Source organism: Orycteropus afer, unplaced genomic scaffold (assembly GCF_000298275.1).
Source record: "Orycteropus afer afer isolate SDZICR_OR568_19922 unplaced genomic scaffold, OryAfe1.0 scaffold00074, whole genome shotgun sequence".
In the NCBI taxonomy this organism is placed as follows: Eukaryota; Metazoa; Chordata; class Mammalia; order Tubulidentata; family Orycteropodidae; genus Orycteropus; species Orycteropus afer.
This window is the reverse complement of record NW_006921661.1, coordinates 2,558,871-2,577,269: the sequence shown is the minus strand read 5'-3', so window position 1 is coordinate 2,577,269 and position 18,399 is coordinate 2,558,871. Positions and strand designations below refer to the sequence as shown.

General features: G+C 40.5%; 1 protein-coding gene and 1 non-coding gene across 2 annotated transcripts in view; one reads left to right on the top strand and one right to left on the bottom strand.

Annotated features, from left to right (window-relative positions):
* INTS4 (integrator complex subunit 4) overlaps positions 1-10,045 on the bottom strand; it is a 174,688-nt gene extending 164,643 nt beyond the window's left edge. The window contains exons 1-2 of the mRNA XM_042780954.1: positions 9,992-10,045; positions 4,554-4,748 (exon numbers count right to left, since the gene is read on the bottom strand). Coding sequence (XP_042636888.1) covers positions 4,554-4,748; positions 9,992-10,045 — 249 coding nt within the window. The remainder of the gene's footprint in view (positions 1-4,553; positions 4,749-9,991) is intronic.
* On the top strand, positions 2,377-2,479 carry LOC122150017. The gene has a single exon (XR_006163445.1). It is a non-coding gene; the product is annotated as a U6 spliceosomal RNA (small nuclear RNA).
* Positions 10,046-18,399: the final 8,354 nt, after the last annotated feature.

Below are 18,399 nucleotides of genomic sequence, written 5' to 3'. Positions count from 1 at the left end.
TATATATATATACATATATATATACTTTGCTGGTTTTTGTGTTTCTCTAGAGAACCCAATCCAACACATTGGGTGACTCAGACATCCTATTTTGATACTTGCTACAAAGATACAATAAATAAAACAGTATGATACTATCATAAGGATATACATACAGACCAACAGAATAGAAGTAAGTCCAGAAGTAAACCCATACATTTATGGCCAACTGATTTTTTTTTTGTCATTTGGGTGAAAGTTTGACAGAGTAAATTCATTTTCCATACAGTAGTTCATAAACATTTTGTTTCATGACATTGACTGCAATTTTCCACAGTGTAACAGCTCTCTTCTCACTTCCTGCCAGTAGTCACCTCTTTCCTGTGTCCTTCACTACCACACACTCCTGCCCCTTGAGCTGTCTCCCTGTGCAAACACTGTAAGATCAATTGATTTTTGACAAGAGTGCCAAGTCTATTCAATGGGGAAAGAACAGTCTCTTCAACAAACGGTGCTGGGACAACTGGATTTCCACATACCATAAAGTGAAGCTGAACTCCTATCTCACATCATGTGCAAAAATTAACTCAAAATATACTAATGACTAATAAAATCACCAAAACTATAATACTCTTAGAAGAAAACACTGGGATAAATTTTAATGACCTTGGATTTGGTAATAGTTGCTTAGATATGACACCAAAATCACTAGCAACAAAAGAAAAAAAAATAGATAAATTGTACTTCATCAAAATTTAAAACTTTTGGGCATCAAAGGACTTTATAAACAGAGAAAACAACCTATAGGTTTGGCGAAAATATTTAAAAACCACATATCTGATAAGGGCTTGAGTACCAGAATATACAAAGAACTCCTACAACTCAACCACAAAAAGACAAAAACCCAGTTTAAAAATAGCAAAGGGCTTATAGACATTTCTCCAAGGAAGTATTACAAATGGCTTTTAAGTACACAAAAAGATGCTCAAAATCATTAAACCAAACAACTCAACTCCCTGCCATGGAGTCAGTTCCGACTCATAGCAATCTCTCCTTGGGTTTCTGAGGCAGTATTTCTATGGAAGTAGATTGCCCAGTCTTCCTTCCAAGGAGTGGCTGGTGGGTTTAAACCACCAGCCTTCTGGTGAGCAGTCAAATGCCTCAGGCACTATTGCCACCACAGCGCCTTCAAAGTCATTAGTCATCAAGAAAATGCAAATCAGCAACACAATGAGATAGCTCTTTACAACCACTGTTGTTGTTGTTATGTGCCGTCGAGTCAAACCCGACTCATAGCGACCCCTCCTTGGGTTTCCGAGGCAGTATCACTACGGAAGTAGGATTGCCCAACCTTCCTTCCGAGGAGTGGCTGGTGGGTTTGAACCGCCAGCCGTCTGGTTAGCAGGCAAGTGTCTTAGCCACTATGCTACCAGAGCTCCTAGGACAGTAAATATCAGAAAAAGAAAAATTAACAAATACTGGCAAGGATGTGGAGAAATCTGAACCTTTATGCACTGCTAGGGGGAATGTAAAATGGTATAGCCACCATAAAAAAAAGTTTGGTAATTTCTCAAAAAGTTAAATGTTGTTGTTAGGTAATGCCAAGTCGATGCCAACTAATAGAGACCCCATGCACAACAGAAGGAAACAGTGTCCAGTTCTATGCCATCCTCTCAACTGTTGCCATGCTTGAACTCACTGTCATAGTCACTGTGTCAATACATCTCATTGAGTGTCTTCCCCTTTTTCTCGGACCCTCTACTTTACTAAGAATGATATCCTTCTCCAGGGATTGGTCCCTTCTGACAACCTGACCAAAGTACGAGAGACAAAGTCTGGCCATTCTTGCTTCTAAGAAGCATTCCGACTGTACATTCTCCAAAATAGATCTGTTTGTTCTTCTAGCAGTCTACGAAATATAGAATTACTATATGACCCAGCAATCCCAAACCTAGTTATTATATACCCAAAAGAACTGAAAACAGATGCTAAACCTAACACTTGTACATGAATATTCATTGTTGTTGTTGTTATGTGCCGTCGAGTCGGCCCATGAATATTCATAGCATTCCAAAATGTAGAAACAACTCAAATGTCCTTCAACAGATGAACAGATAAACAAATCATGGTATGTGCATACAATGAAATACGATTCAGCCATAAACAATTAATAAAGTAAAGATACATACTACAGTTTGGAGGAACCTCTCAAACATTATGCTAAGTGAAAGAAGTCAGACACAAAAGGTCACATTTTATATATGAAATATCCAAGATATTTAAACCCACAGAGACAGAAAGCAGATTGGAGGTTGCCAGGGGCTGATGGAGGAGAAAACAAGAAGTGATTGCTTAATGAGTAAAGGGTTTTCTTTTTCAACGATGAAAATGCTTTGAGTGCTCACTTTGGCAGCACATATACTAAAATTGGAACAATGCAAAGTTAGCATGGCCCCTGTGCAAGGATGACAAGCAAATTCATGAAGTTTTCCATATTTTAAGTGTGTGACCAGAACACTACCACTAAGGAAAAGGAAGACACAGAGAGGTACATAAGAGGTACAGACAAACTCTAATCTATGGATGGATACATAGATATACAGGTAAGAAGATTAGGTATTGGTAGGCAAACAGGAATATACCCATGACCGTACACAAGTGAGGCACATGATATTACTACATACGTTTTTATACATGCTATAAAAATGTCCATAGACAATATAGAGCTAACAGGGGACAAAGTTAGGATAACTTCTTAGTCAAATCAAGCACCTTGACGATGTGAGTCACTGGGCTTGTGGGCTCAGGACCACGGTCACGGGAGATATCAAGCTCAACTGGCACAACAAAGCACACAGAAACACTATCCTACATCCTACTTTGTTTGCTGAATAGCGATTAGGGTCTTAAAAGTTTACACGTGGCCATATAAATGTAACTATCATCTTTCCTCAGCCGGAGCAAAGAGTAGTGAAGAAAATCAAAGATGCATGGAAACAATTAGTCCAAGGGACTAATGGGCCATGGGATCCTCAGCTTACATGACCCTAACAGCAGAAGAAATGGTGCCTGGCCACCAATGCCAACTACTCAGAAAAGGATCAAAATTGGAGATACTGGATAAGGTGGGAGAAAAAATGTGGAACAGAATTGAAAAACATAAAAAAGACCAGGATTATTGGTCAGAAAGAGACTGGTGAAACCCCCAAGAATATTGCCCCAAGTCACCCATCAGGTTTGGAATTGGACTCAAGCCCGTGACTTAACTCTCAGCCAAACAACAGACAGGCCTACGAACTGAACAACTCAACATGCACTTCTTAGAACAATCAACCACGGGAGATCAGAAAGGCAGCATTTGTACAGGGAAAAAGCTAGGGAGGCAGGAATGCATAGGTCAGAAGGACACTGGCAAAGGTTAACCACAGGGACAAAGTGGGAGGAGAGTTGTTAACGTTGTGGGGACTATAATCAGTGTCACGAAACAAAACGTGTATGAAATGTTGAATGTAAAACAAATCTGCTTTGCAGTATTTCACCCACATCACAATAAAAAGTTAAAATAAAAAAAGTTTTGAAACATTATAAAAGTGGTGGTTGTACAACATTATAACTGTACGAAACGTCACTGAATTGTTAATGTTGTTAATTTTATGTTATGTTATGTGACCTACATCTCAATAAAATAGAGATATTTGGGATAAACTAAAGAAATCTGAATATGGCCTAATTGTTAAATAACATCAAGGAATTATTTCGTTTTGGTGGATGTGGTCATGTACCTACATGGTTATTTGGGAAAAAAAAAAAAAAAAGACATCCTTTTTTAGACCTATCAACTGAACTTGTTAGCAGAGTATGAGATCTTAAAAAACTTCAGAAAAACAAATAGCTGGAACAAATTTGGCAAAATATTAATAATGTTAAATATCTGAGATAAGTATTTCAGAGTTCATTATACTATTTCCTCCTCTTCTGTATAAGCTTAAAATTTTTCACACTAAAATTTTAAAATTTAATTAATCTGTGATTCAAATATCTGAAAGTGATTTCTTTTTTTACTTCAGATCTCATTCATATGAACTGAGAAATAAATATATTTTGTGAATATCATTTTCTGTTTAAACTATTTAATAATGTTTGATGTTTTATCTAACCCACTAAGATTCATGTGAAAATAAAATGACACTTAGCTAAAAAAGTTAAGAGAGAGAGAGAGAAAGCTAATGCAATTAGATACAATGAAGGCCTGAGTTAAGGCAATAGTAGTAGTGATGAAGATGAGGGGACTACATTCCAGGGATGAATCTGGTTATGGAAGACACACTCAGTACAGATTGTGTTCATAATACCCAGAGCAGATTAATGAACCTTGTCATTTACCATCTAGTACACACTAAGCCTCTGAAGACAGGATATGGATCTTTTTACTTCTGTAACCACAGTGCCTAGCATATAGAAGACACTAAATAAACGTTTGCTGAATAAACACCCTCTTATTTTGCAATATTAACCCATACTGCAGATGTGATACAACTCATATATAAATCCATAGGGCCTCAAGCTTTCCTTACCTTGTAATAATGTTCCAAGAGGATTCTGACTACTCCCTCCACACTTTCTGCTTCAACAGGCTTCCTGGCAAACTGGAGTAAGTACTGCAGAGCATCTGCTGGGGAAGTAGCTTTACACAGATCTATGTGGAGTGCTGCAGATTTACTTGGTTTTGTTAGTCGGAGTTTCTTAGTAGCAATTTCTTCCTGTTGTTGCTGTAATGAGGTAGGGAAAATAGGACATGAAGACCTAACTGAGAATACAGTGAGCAAATATAACCATGTGTCATTTGATGAAAATAACTTTTCCTATACCAAATAATGTGTTTCACTAATAGACCTAGCCTTAGTAAAAAGCAGTGTTATGAACTGGAAAAAGAGCACTGGGTTGGAGAAAGGCTGAGTCCCAATTTTCCCTTTTACTATCTCCTACAACTTTAATTTTTCCAAGTCTCTTTCTCTATAAAATAGATATATTAACATTTTGTTGTATCTATTTTTCAGGATTATTGTAGCTTAAGAGTCAAGAGGCCACATAAAGGATCTATTTCCTTCTTCATTAGAAAAGAAATACCAATTCTGTAAGCACAGTCTTTGAGATAACACTGAGGCACTCACCAAGTTCAGCTTTCTTCCTGAGAAAATCAGAGCTGACAGGAAACATCTGCAATTTACACTAGGGAAAACACATACTCCCCTCACTCCAGATAACTATATTCATCCAAACCATTCTGCCTATATGAGACGGATGGTCACTGTAGAAAAATTACATTGCAATATGACTGCCAAACTATGGAAAATAAAATAAAACTCACAGCCAGTGAGTTGATTCCAACTTACCGTAACCCCCACTGGGTTTCCAAGGCTGTAAATCTTTATGGAAACAGACTGCCTCATGTTTCTTCCATGGAGTGGCTGGTGGATTTGAACCAGCAACCTTCTGAGTAGCAGCCAAATGCTTTAACCACTATACCATCAGAGCAACCACTATACCACCTTACTGCCAAACTATAGCCATTGAATGAATAATTGATTTGGAATTCATAATTATCTGAGTTCCAACTCTGCTGCTCTATTCTAATTAAGTCATGAGACTCAGTTTCAGCATCTGTAAAATAAGAATGATGAGCCTTAATACCAGCCTTTCTCAACCAGGGTACCTCATCTTAACCATGGAACATGGAAAAATGAGTGACTATTTTCTCAATTCTCCCAAGGATGAGACATAATTAGAACTCTTCTAGATGTACATGTTACATACAGTGAATGCCAAGAGGTTCATTTAAAAGGGAACCAGTCACTCCAGTGCTTAGGTCAGGTCCTGGTAGGTAGATAAAGTGAAACCTGTCAAAGCTAGAACCTGTGTAAGACAGAAACCTATCAGAGAAGGAAAACTCAAATATTTTCCACTAAAATGAGCATTAGAAAATGGTAAGACTATACACTGTCAAATGCAGAAAATTTGTAAATCCAGAAAAACAAGACAGTCCCTTTGAGTTCTGGCTCTCACAGCTTTCAGTGTATATAAAACTCACTGCCATCGAGTTGATTCTGACTCTTAGTGACCCCCATAGGGTTTCCAAGGCTGTAAATCTTTACGGAAGCATGCAATCCTCAGCTGTATGACTATGAGACCAGAAGAACTAGACAGTTCCCAGCTACCAGTGTCAACCATTCGGAGGGGGAGCTAAGTAGGAGATTCTGGATAGAGTGGGAAAACAATGTGGAACAAAACTCATTTAAAAAAAAAAGGGGGGGGGACCAGGTTTGCTGGTCTGATAGAGCCTGGTGGAACCACTGAGACTATGGCCCCTAGCTGCCCTTCAGGTCTGGAACTGAACCCATTTCTGTGGCTTCCAGCCAAACCAAAAGACAGGCATATGAGGTGAATATTTAGATTAGGTAGATACACTCCTTGGAGAGATCAATCATGGGAAAACAGAACAGCTGTGTATGCACAGGGAGACAGCTTAGGGGGCAGGAGTGTGTGGGAGGGAAGGACCCAGGGAAGAAGGGGCTATGTGGAGGAAGTGGCAGGAGAGCTTTTGCACTGTGGGAGATTGCAGGCAATGTCATGAGACAAAGTGTATGTGAACTGCTGTATGGGAAATGAATTTGCTCTGTAAAATTTCACCCAAACCACAATTAAATATATATATAAATGTATATATATACATATATATATGTATGTATATATTTACGGAAGCAGATCACTTCATCTTTCTTCTTCAGAGTGGCTAATGGGTTCAAATCACTGAACTTTTGCAGCCAAATGCCTTAACTACTACACCACCAGAACTCCTTTTCACTGTATATAGGAGGATCCTAATATAAGAAAAAGTGTGGGGCAAACTGTTAAATGTTTGACCTGGACAGTGCCTCGAAAGGCCTGGAGATCTGCTTCTGAAAGGACACAGACTTGAAAATCCTATGGGATACAGTTCTACTCTGCAACACATGGGGTCACCATGAGTCAGAAGCATGTGACAATGGCTTTTTTTGGTGGTGGTGTGTGCAATCAAGTCAATTCTGAGTCTATATGACAAAGCAGAACTTCCCCAAGCTATATTCTTTAGGAAAGGTGACTGCCAGGTTTTCTTCTCCTTCAGAGTGGCTGGTGGGTTCAAACCCAACCTTTCATTTAGTAGCCATGAACTTAACCACTGTACCACCAGAACTCTTTTCTGGTAAGACAAATATAACCAACAATTTTCCTTAGTACCTAAATCATTTTGGTGTCCTGAGCAATCACATCCTTACGAATTCACACTTCTATATAAAATAATTTAGGATTATCCTAGACAGGACCATAGTATGAGCCACGATAAAAAGAAAAAGAGCTTGGAAGTCAAAGAGATTTGAACTCAGTAACCACTTACAACCTAAGGAAGGCCGTCTTCTTTTATAGAAGTGGATACCGATACCAACATCACAGGATACTTGACAGGTCTAAATTATAATGTTTTTTATTGTGTGGCACAGTGGTTAAGTACTTGGCTGCCAACCCAAAAATCAGTGGTTCTAACTCACCAGCTGCTCCATAGGAGAATGATGTGGCAGTCTGCTCCTGAAAGGACTGCAAACCCTATGAGGCAGCTCTACTTTGTCCTGTAGCGTCACTATGAGTCAGAATCAACCTGATGTCAGTGGATTTGAGTTTGGTTTCATTGTACATTCACATAATAAGCACAAGGTACACTATTACTTCTCTCCACAGCTAGAAAAAAATAAAGCACTAAAATCTCATTTCATCACTCTATGAAAACCACTCATGCAGAATGAAATGAAAAAAAATGCTTCCTTTAAGAAACTTATAACTTGGAGGACATTATGCTGAGTGAAAGAGTCAATCAGAGAAGGACAAATATAGTATTAGTTCATTATTGTAAAAAGTCAAGGAAAGGTTTATATATGGAAGGAAACTTGCTTTGTTGGTTACCAGGGGTGGGAGGGGAGGAGAGAAAACACTGTAAAAAAAAAGCATTGACCCATGTCACTTTAGTTGTGTTTATTTCACTGTACATAAATTATATTTCAATAAAATGTATTTTTTTAAAAAAAGAAACTTATGCATTCCCATCTTATTCTACAGAAATTCAGTTTTTAGTGTTATCTGGGCTGCAGTTAGGACAAAATTTGGAAAAGATTTTTTTCCCTAAGAAATTATGTAAGGGGAAGAACAAACTGCTATCTGCCATCACTCAGCCATCAATAACATTTCAATGAGCCAGGTTCACACTGTGGTCCATCCAGGGAACAAAGAGATGAATCCAAGTGTTATCTCTGGCCTCAAGGAGCCCAGAATGGTGGAGAGAATGGACTCCGGTAATTAGTATTGAATACAAATAGATAAGTGCAGCAGAGTTACAGAAGCATAAGAAAAAGAGCCTAAACTGTCACTGAAGTTTCAGGTAGATTTTGAAGCCAAAGTGAAAGTCCACTGGGTGAAGAATGAAAAGAAATAGAAGAATGACATGTGTCCTTTGCAATAGGGCAAGTACAAAAGTTTGGAAATATGCAAATACATGGCATACTGGAGAAGGAGGTAAATAGTCTTAGGCTGTGAGAATAACAGTATTGGAAAGAAAGGAAGTAACAAGTAATAAAGCTGGAAGAAAACCGTCAGATCACAAAGGACTAGCAAGTTTGGTTTTACAAAAAAGATGCAACTGCAAAACAGAAAGGAAGACACATTTGATTTGTCAGTGCAATTCTCTCTCTCTACTATAATCACAGATATGCTTGCCTGTCTCTCCCATTAACCTGTGAGTTTCTAAACAGCAGGGACCCTGATGTGTATTGGACTCTGTAGCCCAATACTTTTCACAATGCCTAGTACATAATAATCACTCATCTACTTAATAAATTATTGGTAAGAATAAAATAAGTCAATCACAGAAGAACAAGTATTGTATTAGTCCATTATTGCAAAAAGTCAAAGAAAAGCTTACACCTGGAAAGAAACTTTCTTTGTTGGTTACCAGAGATGGGAGGGGAGGGGAAGGAAAACGGCGAAACAGGAAAAATAATTAATTAATCATTGTTGAATGAATGAATGAATGAATGAAATGTTTAAGGATCAGCTTCTGATCCTGCTGGCCTTGCTACTCTTCAAGTCTAAGACTCTAAGGATAGTCAGGATCCACAGCATTGACATAAATAGGGGGCTTGTTAGAAATGCAGAATCTTGCCTCCTCTATCCTCCTGGACTTACCAAACAGAATTGACATGTTAACAAGCTTCTCAGGTAATCTGTATACACATTAAAGTTTGGGAAGCATGTTCCAAGCAATGACTTGAGATCAGCCTGTACTTTTCTGACAACTAAATGGATACACGTGGAGCATCACTGGCTGCTCATGCGATCTAGACCCACCTGTAGCTTTGACATATGGGGCCTGAGGACCTCTCTAGACTCTTCTTCCAGCACTTGTGTTGTTCTTATGTGCTATCAAGTCGATTTTCCCCACAATAACCTATAGGGCACAGTAGAACTGTCCCATAAGGTTCTCTGGGTTGAAATCGTTATGGGTGCACATCACCAGGTCTTTCCTCCTACGGCCCATTTAAAACTTTGCAAACTATCACCTTGTCCCTACAGGCTTTTGGGGGAAGTTGAGAAGAGTTCTGTCACTAATTGCCACCGTCTTCATACAACAGCGGAAGCCTCAATAGCAACATCTGTAAAACGAAAATAATGTAACCCGATGCTGCAAAGGTGCGTTAGAAAACAAAGCGAGATAACGAACAAAGTTCGTAAAATGTTACTTATTTTTTCTAATAAGAAAATGCGCGTCAGACTGCTCATACTTGTTACTAATAATGACAACAGTAGCGGCCAACTAACACGACCACTAACGTGTATTCTCAGGTAGGCGCCTGTTCTGGCGAAGTGCCTAGGGCCCGGATAACTGTACCCGCCACGGAACTGTCCTGGGGACTTTTCTCTCCACTCTTACCTGAACCACCTTAGTGAATTCCTCGTACACTCGCTTCTTAAGGTGCGCTGCCATGGCTGCCCACGGGCTTTCACAGCTTCCGTACTCGCCGCGGGAGGCGGGGTAGAGGGATCCGGAAAACCAGTCTAGGCTGGAGGAATCGCTGCGATCCCACAAGACAGTGGAGTTCTGGGAAAGAGAGGCTGCTTCCGGCTGCTCTACTGCCCGGCAGCAGTGCAGCCGGATTTGTCAGCCTACTCCTCGTGCGCCAGAGGCCCGAAAACGGAATCTTAACGCGATTGGGCGGGGCCTCTGGAGGGAGGAGACACGAATGAAAGGCTGGACAAGCCAATGGGAATTCCGAGGGCTTGCAGGTGGCCTGAGAGTGGCCGAGAGACTGGCGCGAAGCTGAGCGAAGAGTGGGAGGAAGTAGAGATTAAAGGGCAGAGGCGGGGCCACTCAGAGCTAGAAGCAAATTCTGGAGAAGTGTGAGTGAGGATTTTTGATTAACGAAATAAAGGAAGGAGGCCAATCGGACGTTCCCGTCAGCTTTGTTGTTCACAGTGGTGGTTACTTGTCGTTTACCGGGATTCTGTCTTGGTTCAGGCTGTGCGCCAGCTCTAACTCTGGCCCAGGATACCTTTTCCTCCTACCTCACTCTCGTTCTTCAAAAGCTACCCATCCTTTAAGGAGTGGCGCTCTCCTCGCGTAGCTCGGACGAGGCCAGGTGTCTAACCTTCAAGCTAGGCTTTGGCACGTGATGAGCCAGTGCCTCACTACAAAGGCGCTGGTAATGCCTAACCTGACAAAAATGTAGTAACGACGAAATGAAATATGTGGCAATATTCTATCGATTATGAAGTGGAGTTCACGTGTTAGTGTTAATAAATCCAACGTGGAGTTATACGTGAAGTACATGAAACTTTTCGCTGTTCATTGTTCCTTCTTTCAAGGTTAATGTGGGGTGCTTAGAAAAAGCAGTCGGCTGTACAGAGGACCCAAAAATGCATATAAGATGGTCCTTACCCTTAAGGACCTACAGTCTAACTGGGGAGATAGGCACCAAAACTGATCATTACAGTGAAACACCGAGTGCTGGATAGCTGAATGTGGTTCAGACAAATTCCTCAGGATGCCTTAGAGAAGCTTCACAGAGGAGACAATTTTTCATCTGTCTCTAAAAGAGTGAAAGAAAAAGAAGTAGAACTACCCTATGGGATTTCCAAGGCTGTGAATCTTTACGAAGCTGGAAGCAGACAGCTTCACCCTTCTCCCTTAGAATGACTGGTGGGTTCAAACCGTCAACTGTTTGGTTAGAAACCAAATGCTTCAACCATTATGCCACCAGAGCTCCCTAAACAGACCGCAGCATAGACAAATGCAACAAGTTAAATGAAAAGCACTTGGCAAACAGTGCCCTAGAGAGATGATGTTCTTGTTTTCCAAAGGGAAATCATCCAGGCTGATATAGTAATCCCTTCTCTGCCTGTTGACTTAGCAGCAAAAACTCAAAATGGTCAGGAGGTAGTCTCAGTTTCCACCATAACATAACAACGACTGTCTTCTCTAATGGAATTGTTTCTTACTCAGGGATTAAGCACTCCAAGCCCACTAAACCCAAGAATTAATAAATGAGTTTTTGGGTTCAGAGTGAAAGGAACCACTCCTACTTCCATCCTTTGGTTCCCAGATAGTATATTCGAATAGTAGAGGAAAAGAGTACCATATTTTAGTTGTTGGTTTAAGGCATACACCACAAACCTTTAATATCGCACCTCGAACTTGCAATGTGCTGCCTCTTAGTACCACAACTGAATTTGCAAATGGCCATTACACTGCTTGATCTTAGTAGTTACATCTGAGTGATGGCCCCCGACAAAACCAATGAATGCCATAAAACAACTCCATTGTACTTTGGTACAATTTTTTCTCTCCCTAGTATAAAATAGAGATATAGAGCTGTTGTGAACTCAGGAGTTCCCCACCTGGGATGCTAAGGTAGAAAAGTTTCTATTCTTTAAATTGTTTCTTTATAGATAAGAAATTTACATACAATAAAATGCACAGATCTTGAGTATAAAGTTGGATGAGTTTTGACACGTGTATATACCTGTGTTACCATCACCCAGATAAAAACAGAACATTCACAATGACCCAGAAAGTTCCCTCATGCCCAATCAATTCCTCCCCACATCTGGCAACTATTTCAATCACCATTTTTGCCTGTCCTGAAAAATCGTACAAATGGAATCATACAGTATGTACTCTTATGTTTGGATTCTTTTATCCAATGTCATGTTTTTGAGATTCACCCATGTTGTTGAGGATGTAAGTAGTATGCCCCTGAATAAAATGTATATACATACATACATTGTATAAATATACCAAGGTTTATTTGTTGTCCTATTGACGGATATTTGGGTTATTACCAGTTTGGACCTAATGAAAATCGTGTACAAACCTGCTTGTAGACATATACTTTCATTTCTTTTGGATACAAACCTCAGAGTGGAATTATTGTGTTGTAACTTAAGTGCACATACACTTTTATTGTTGTTAGGTGCCATCGAGTCGGCTCTGACTCATAGCGACCCTATATACAGTAGAATGGAACATTGCCCTGTTCAGTGCCAGCCTCACAATCCTTGCTGTGCTTGGCCCATCATTGCAGCCACTGTATAAATCCATCTTGCTGAGGGTCTTCCCTTGCTTCAGTGACCCTCAATTTTACCAGGAATGATATCCTTCTCCAGGGAAAGGTCCCTCTGACAACATAACCAAAGTAGATGAGACAAAGTCTGGCTATTCTCAATTCCAAGGAGCATTCCAGCTGCACTTCTTCCAAGACAGATTTGTTTGTTCTTCTGGCAGTCCATGGTGTTTTCAGTATTTAATTCAAAGGCATCAACTCTTCTTCCGTCTCCCTTATTCGTTGTCGTTTTCACACACACAGGAGGCGTTTGAAAATACGTGGCTTAGGTTAGGCCCACCTTAGTCTTTTATTAGAACGTGCCTGTTTCTCCTTGCTAGTCTATCAGTTTTTGCCTTACATGTTTTGAAGAGCTATTATTATGGACACACACGTTAAAGATTATTATGCCCTCTTGATGGGTTTATTAGGTGCAATATTTGGGATTATCATGTCCTCCTGATGAATGAATAACTTTATTATTGTGACATGATCCTCTTTATTCCTGGAAGTAGTCTTTGCTCTGAAATCTACTTTGTCTGATACTACTGTAACAGCTCCAGCATTCTTTTTGATCATTTAGCATGGTATATCTTCCCTATTCTTTTGTTAGGAGCTCTGGTAGCTTAGTGCCTAAGGCACTTGACTGCTAACCAGGAGTCTGGTGGTTCAAATCCACCAGCACTCCTAGGAAGAAAGGTTGGGCGATTTACTTTCATAGTGATAGTGCCTCAGAAACCCAAGGAGGGGTCGCTATGAGTGGGGTCCAACTCAACGGCACATAACAACAACATTCTTTTTTTTATTTATTTGTTTTGGGGTATATTCTCTTTTTCCTGGACATACCTGATCATTTGGCCTGTTTACCTATGTATCCACCTGAAACATATTGATGTTTATTACTGATAATGCAGTATTGTATATGTAAAAGGGTTTATCTTTGTTGTCTGTACCTCTTGTGCACTTCTCTGTGTCTTCTTTTTCCTTACTATTAATGTGTTGGTCATTTCCTTTTGGTATGTTGCCTTTCCATTCACCCAAATCAATACTTGTCTCTTACCTACCTAGCAATTTTTCCTCCTCTCTTCTTCCCCTCCCCTCCCTGGTAACTAACAAAGAAAGTTTCCCTCCATATGTAAACCTTTCCTTGACTTTTTACAATACTGGACTAATACAATATTTTTCCTTCAGTGATTAAATTATTTCACTCAGCATAATGCCCTCCAAGTTCATGCACATTATGAGGCGTTTCGTGGATTCTACATTATTCTTTAGTGTTGCATAGTGTTCCATTGTGCGACCCAAGGAGGGGTCACTATGAGTCAGGTCCGACTTGACGGCAGTGAGTTTGGTTTTATTTATATTTAAGAGTAAGATACTAAAAAGGCTGATTGGAAGTCCTGTATGCAAAAAAGTATAGCAAAGATTACTGATAACTTCCCAAATATTCATTTGCTCCTTCTTTCCTAAAGAACTCAATTTTATTGGAGATGTTATTAAGCCTTGCATGGAAAATTTTAAAATCAACTACATTTTCCAGTCCCTCTTGCATCTAGGAGTGGCCATATTATATAAACAGATGTCACTGGGTGGGACTTCTTGGAAAGTACCTTAACAAGGACACTTTAAAAAGAAGAAGAAGAAAAAAAGCAATTATCTATTGCTGTCTAACAAGTCACTCCCAAATATGGAGGCTTAAAAGTATCATTATTTACTCAAGAGTCTATTATTTAGACTGGTTTTAGCTGGGTATTTCTGGAAAACCAATTTGGCCAAGTTATCTGGTAGCTTAATTAGGGCTAATGGTCTAAGACTGTTGTTATTGTTGTTCTGTACCGTCGAGTCCTCTAGTCTGACCCGACTCATAGCGACCCCTCCTTGAGTTTCTGAGGTGGTATCACTATGGAAGTGGATTGCCCAGCCTTCCTTCCGAGAAGTGGCTGGTGGGTTTGAACCGCCAGCCTTCTGATTAGCAATCAAGTCCCTTAAGCACTATGCTACCAGAGCTCCCTGGTCCCAGATGGCCTCATTCTTAAATCTAGTGGGCAGATGGGGTCCTCAGTTCCCCTACCTCAGTTGCCCTCCACATAGCCTCTCCAGAGAGAAGTTCTGGAGATGCTTCTTTTGTGGTAGTAGCAACATTCTAAGAGTGCAAGCCTCAGTGAATAAGTACTCGTCAAGCTTCTGCTTGTGTCTCATTTGTTAATGTTCCATTGGCAAACAAGCCACATTACCAAGCCCAGACTTAATGTGACAGAGGACTATGCAGTTCTTGAATTAAGCAGCAAAGCAGCCAAGAGCCAGACTGAGAAGCATCATGGTTACTAGGTAACAACCTAGCAGTTGGTTATGGAAGTAGCCTATTGGCAAGCCTAAGAGTAGCTAACACACTACTTTGCACAGCAGGGGATTCCATTGTTGTTACTGAATGCCAAGGAGCTGAATTTTGATTCATAGTGACCCCATGTGACAGAACAGAACTGCCTCATAGGATTTCCTAGGCTGTGATCGCTACAGGAGCAGATTGCTAGGTCTTTCTTCCATGGAACCACTGGGTAGGTTCAAACTGTCAACCTTTCAGTTAGCAGCTGAGCACTTAACCATTGTACCACCAGGGCTCCTTTGGGCACCCCATTAGGACATACTAAAGTTCCTGTGCTTAGAGAACAACCACATAGAGTAGCTTGTTAGAAATTTTTCTAGATATAATTCCCAAGCCTTTAGTCAACTGATGGTAGATACCATAAATGTTATTAGAATGGAATACGCATGCTCGGTCAAAAATGATAAACAGAAAAACAACACCCCCACCAATGATAGCTAGTTGATGGTAACTACATAAAACCCAAACCCACTACTATCAAGTAAATTCTGACTCATAGCGACCCCCGCTAGGTTTCCAATTCTGCATTACTGAAGTTGATTGCCTCATCTTCCTGCCACAGAGCAGCTGGTGGGTTTGAACCACTGACCTTTTGGTTTGCAGCCAAATGTCTTATGTACTACACCACCAGAGGAAAATCATAGTTGAAGAAGAGAAATCCTGATATAAGGAATGATTCACACTACAGGGTGAATACCACCAATCCCAAGAACTCAGAAGTAGCTGAAAAAGACCTTGATGGAAAGAGAAGTCAAAGTTCTGAGGTCAAGTAGATAGGGATTCAATGCATCAAAGTTCATTTTAGGTTGATATCAAGAAAAATTTAAAAAGACTACTCTAGATTGAAAGAGACTAGTTATTCTTAAATTTTAATGAATTTTAGAAATATCTGAGAGAGATTTTAAAAGTAGTGCCTAAGGCACTTGACTGCTAACCAGAAGGCTGGCGGTTCAAACCCACCAGCCACTCCTTGGAAGAAAGATGGGGCAATCTACTTCCTCAGTGATACTACTACGGAAACCCAAGGAGGGGTCGCTATGAGTCGGGTCCGACTCCATGGCACATAACAACAACAACGATTAGGCCAAGGAGCTGTGGTGGTGCAGTGGTTAAAGAACTTGGCTGCTAACCAAAAAGTCAGTGAATTGAACCCACTAGCTGCTCTGTGGGAGAGAGATGTAATAGACTGCTTCATAAAGATTTACAGCCTTGGAAACCCTATGAGGCAGTTCTACTCTGTCCTTTAGGGTCGCAATGTGTCAAAGCTGACTCAATGGCAATGGGTTAATAATGGTCAGGCCACAAGCCAACACAGTTAGATTAGAATCTGTAGAGATGGGGCCTAGACATCATATTTTTTAAAAGTGATTGATTGCAATGTGTGGCCAAGGTGAGAATCACTGATTTAAGGAAAGCTAACAGAAAATTTAATGTATGAACTTGTTGATTAGGACAAGGACAGTACCAATGAAGTGTATAGTTGAGTGCAGAACTTGAAAGATCTACAATGGTTTGAAGTATATCAGTGGGTTGTCATTGGCCTGAAGTTAATGAGACCGCATCACAGTGGTATTCAACCTTAACTATACCAAAAGGAAAAAGAGAAACTCTTGCCTGAGTCCCACTCTAGAAATTCTGATTTAATTAATTTTGGGTATAGTCTGGGTATGGCTTGGACACTGGAGTGTTTCAAATTTCTCCAGGTGATTTTAAGGTCCAGCCAAAGTTGAGAACCACTGCTGTACATGTAGATTTACAGAATCTGAGTAACTAGATAAGGATTGGTAAGGTTTTTAGGGAGGACAAGTCTAAGAGTTGTAAGAGACTTTTTATTTCTATTTGAGTCCAGAGATTCTAGCAATAGGAGGAGCCAGGAAAGAGTTCTCGTATCATGGAGACTGGAACTTTTTCTCAAGAGCAAGGGGTATTAACATTAAATACATGGGTACAGGAACACCCCAAAATCCCCAAAACTGGAGGCCCCAGGGGGATGGGCTGAATCACTGTTGTAGTTAGAAGCATTAGAGAGGGACTGCTCAGCTTTTGAAGGAAACTACAAGATACAGAAAACTAAGAGTAACCTCAAGGAGTCAAGTCACAAGCCTAAGAGGCTTTCAGACCTTGGTTTAAACATGCCACTGAGATGTTGCAGAGTAGCAGGTGTAGGAAAGAGAAAAATGCACATGGTTTGTGAAAAGACTGGATAGATACAATGGTTATCCAAATAGAGGGCAAAGCCAGGTTCCTGTGGTTATCTCGGTCTCTCCTGAGTGGGAGGCTATTTGCAGGATCTGTCACTAGGGAAAGGGCTTCCTAAAAGAGAAACTCAAAGTGGAGGAGATATGGTAGGCAGTAGGGTGAGCAACTCATCCAGCTTTCCTGGAACCTTTGTAGTTTTGGTATTGGAATTCTATCACAGGAAACCCTTCAGTGCTGGACAAATTGAGATGGTTGGCCATGCTACCAGGGAGGGAAGGGGCCATATATCTCAGACCTGACAGTGATGCAGTCACAACTGAAGACTGACTTCAACCTGATTCAAGAGGAGCTCTGGGAAGAGAAAATGCACCAAAGTTGGTTCCTCCTGAGGCAGGGGCCAGGCTTTTGTATCTCCATGCAAACAATGTGGCTCTTTTGGGCTGAGGGCAATTCTCTTCCTACAGAAGTCAGTCTCAAAATTAGAGTGCATCAGAAATCACTTGGAAAGCTTGTTAGAGCAGATTGCTGGGACCGCCCCCAGCATTTCTGGTTCAGTGGTCGGAGGTGGGGCCTGAGAAAATATAGTTCCAAGAAGTTACCAGGTGACACTAATGCTGCTGATCCTGGAACCACACTTTGAGCACCACTGCTTTAGAGGAGGGGATGGCTGTGAGGCTCTAACAGCCAACACAGCATCTAGTAAAAAGGTATTTGAGTAGCACCTATCACAAGTACTAAGTTGGCATCTTCCTCATAAAAGCACACACCAGGAAGTAGCTGGATTGGAATACAAGGCTGAGGCTGGACAGACTATATTCTTAGGTCAGACTATCTAGATTCATGGTATCTGGCGTTATCTATCTCCCATTTTCTACCAAAGCATTGTGGAAACACTATAACAGCTTTGTGACTGGGCTTCTAACGAGTCTGGCAAGTATATGATGCTTTGAAGAGGGTGAGCTTTACCTCATTAGGTACGTAGTGGGGTCAGTTGCAATGAGTGGAAAGTCTTCAAAAGGGAAATAAGTATTTGGGGGCAAGGGTCCTAGAAGACCAAGTTGGGCATTCTTTTTGTTTTTTGTAATTAAACAAAGATGGCTTTTCACGGCAACTTTTAATTTCATAAGCCCAATACAAACAGTCCCCCACTCCCGGGGA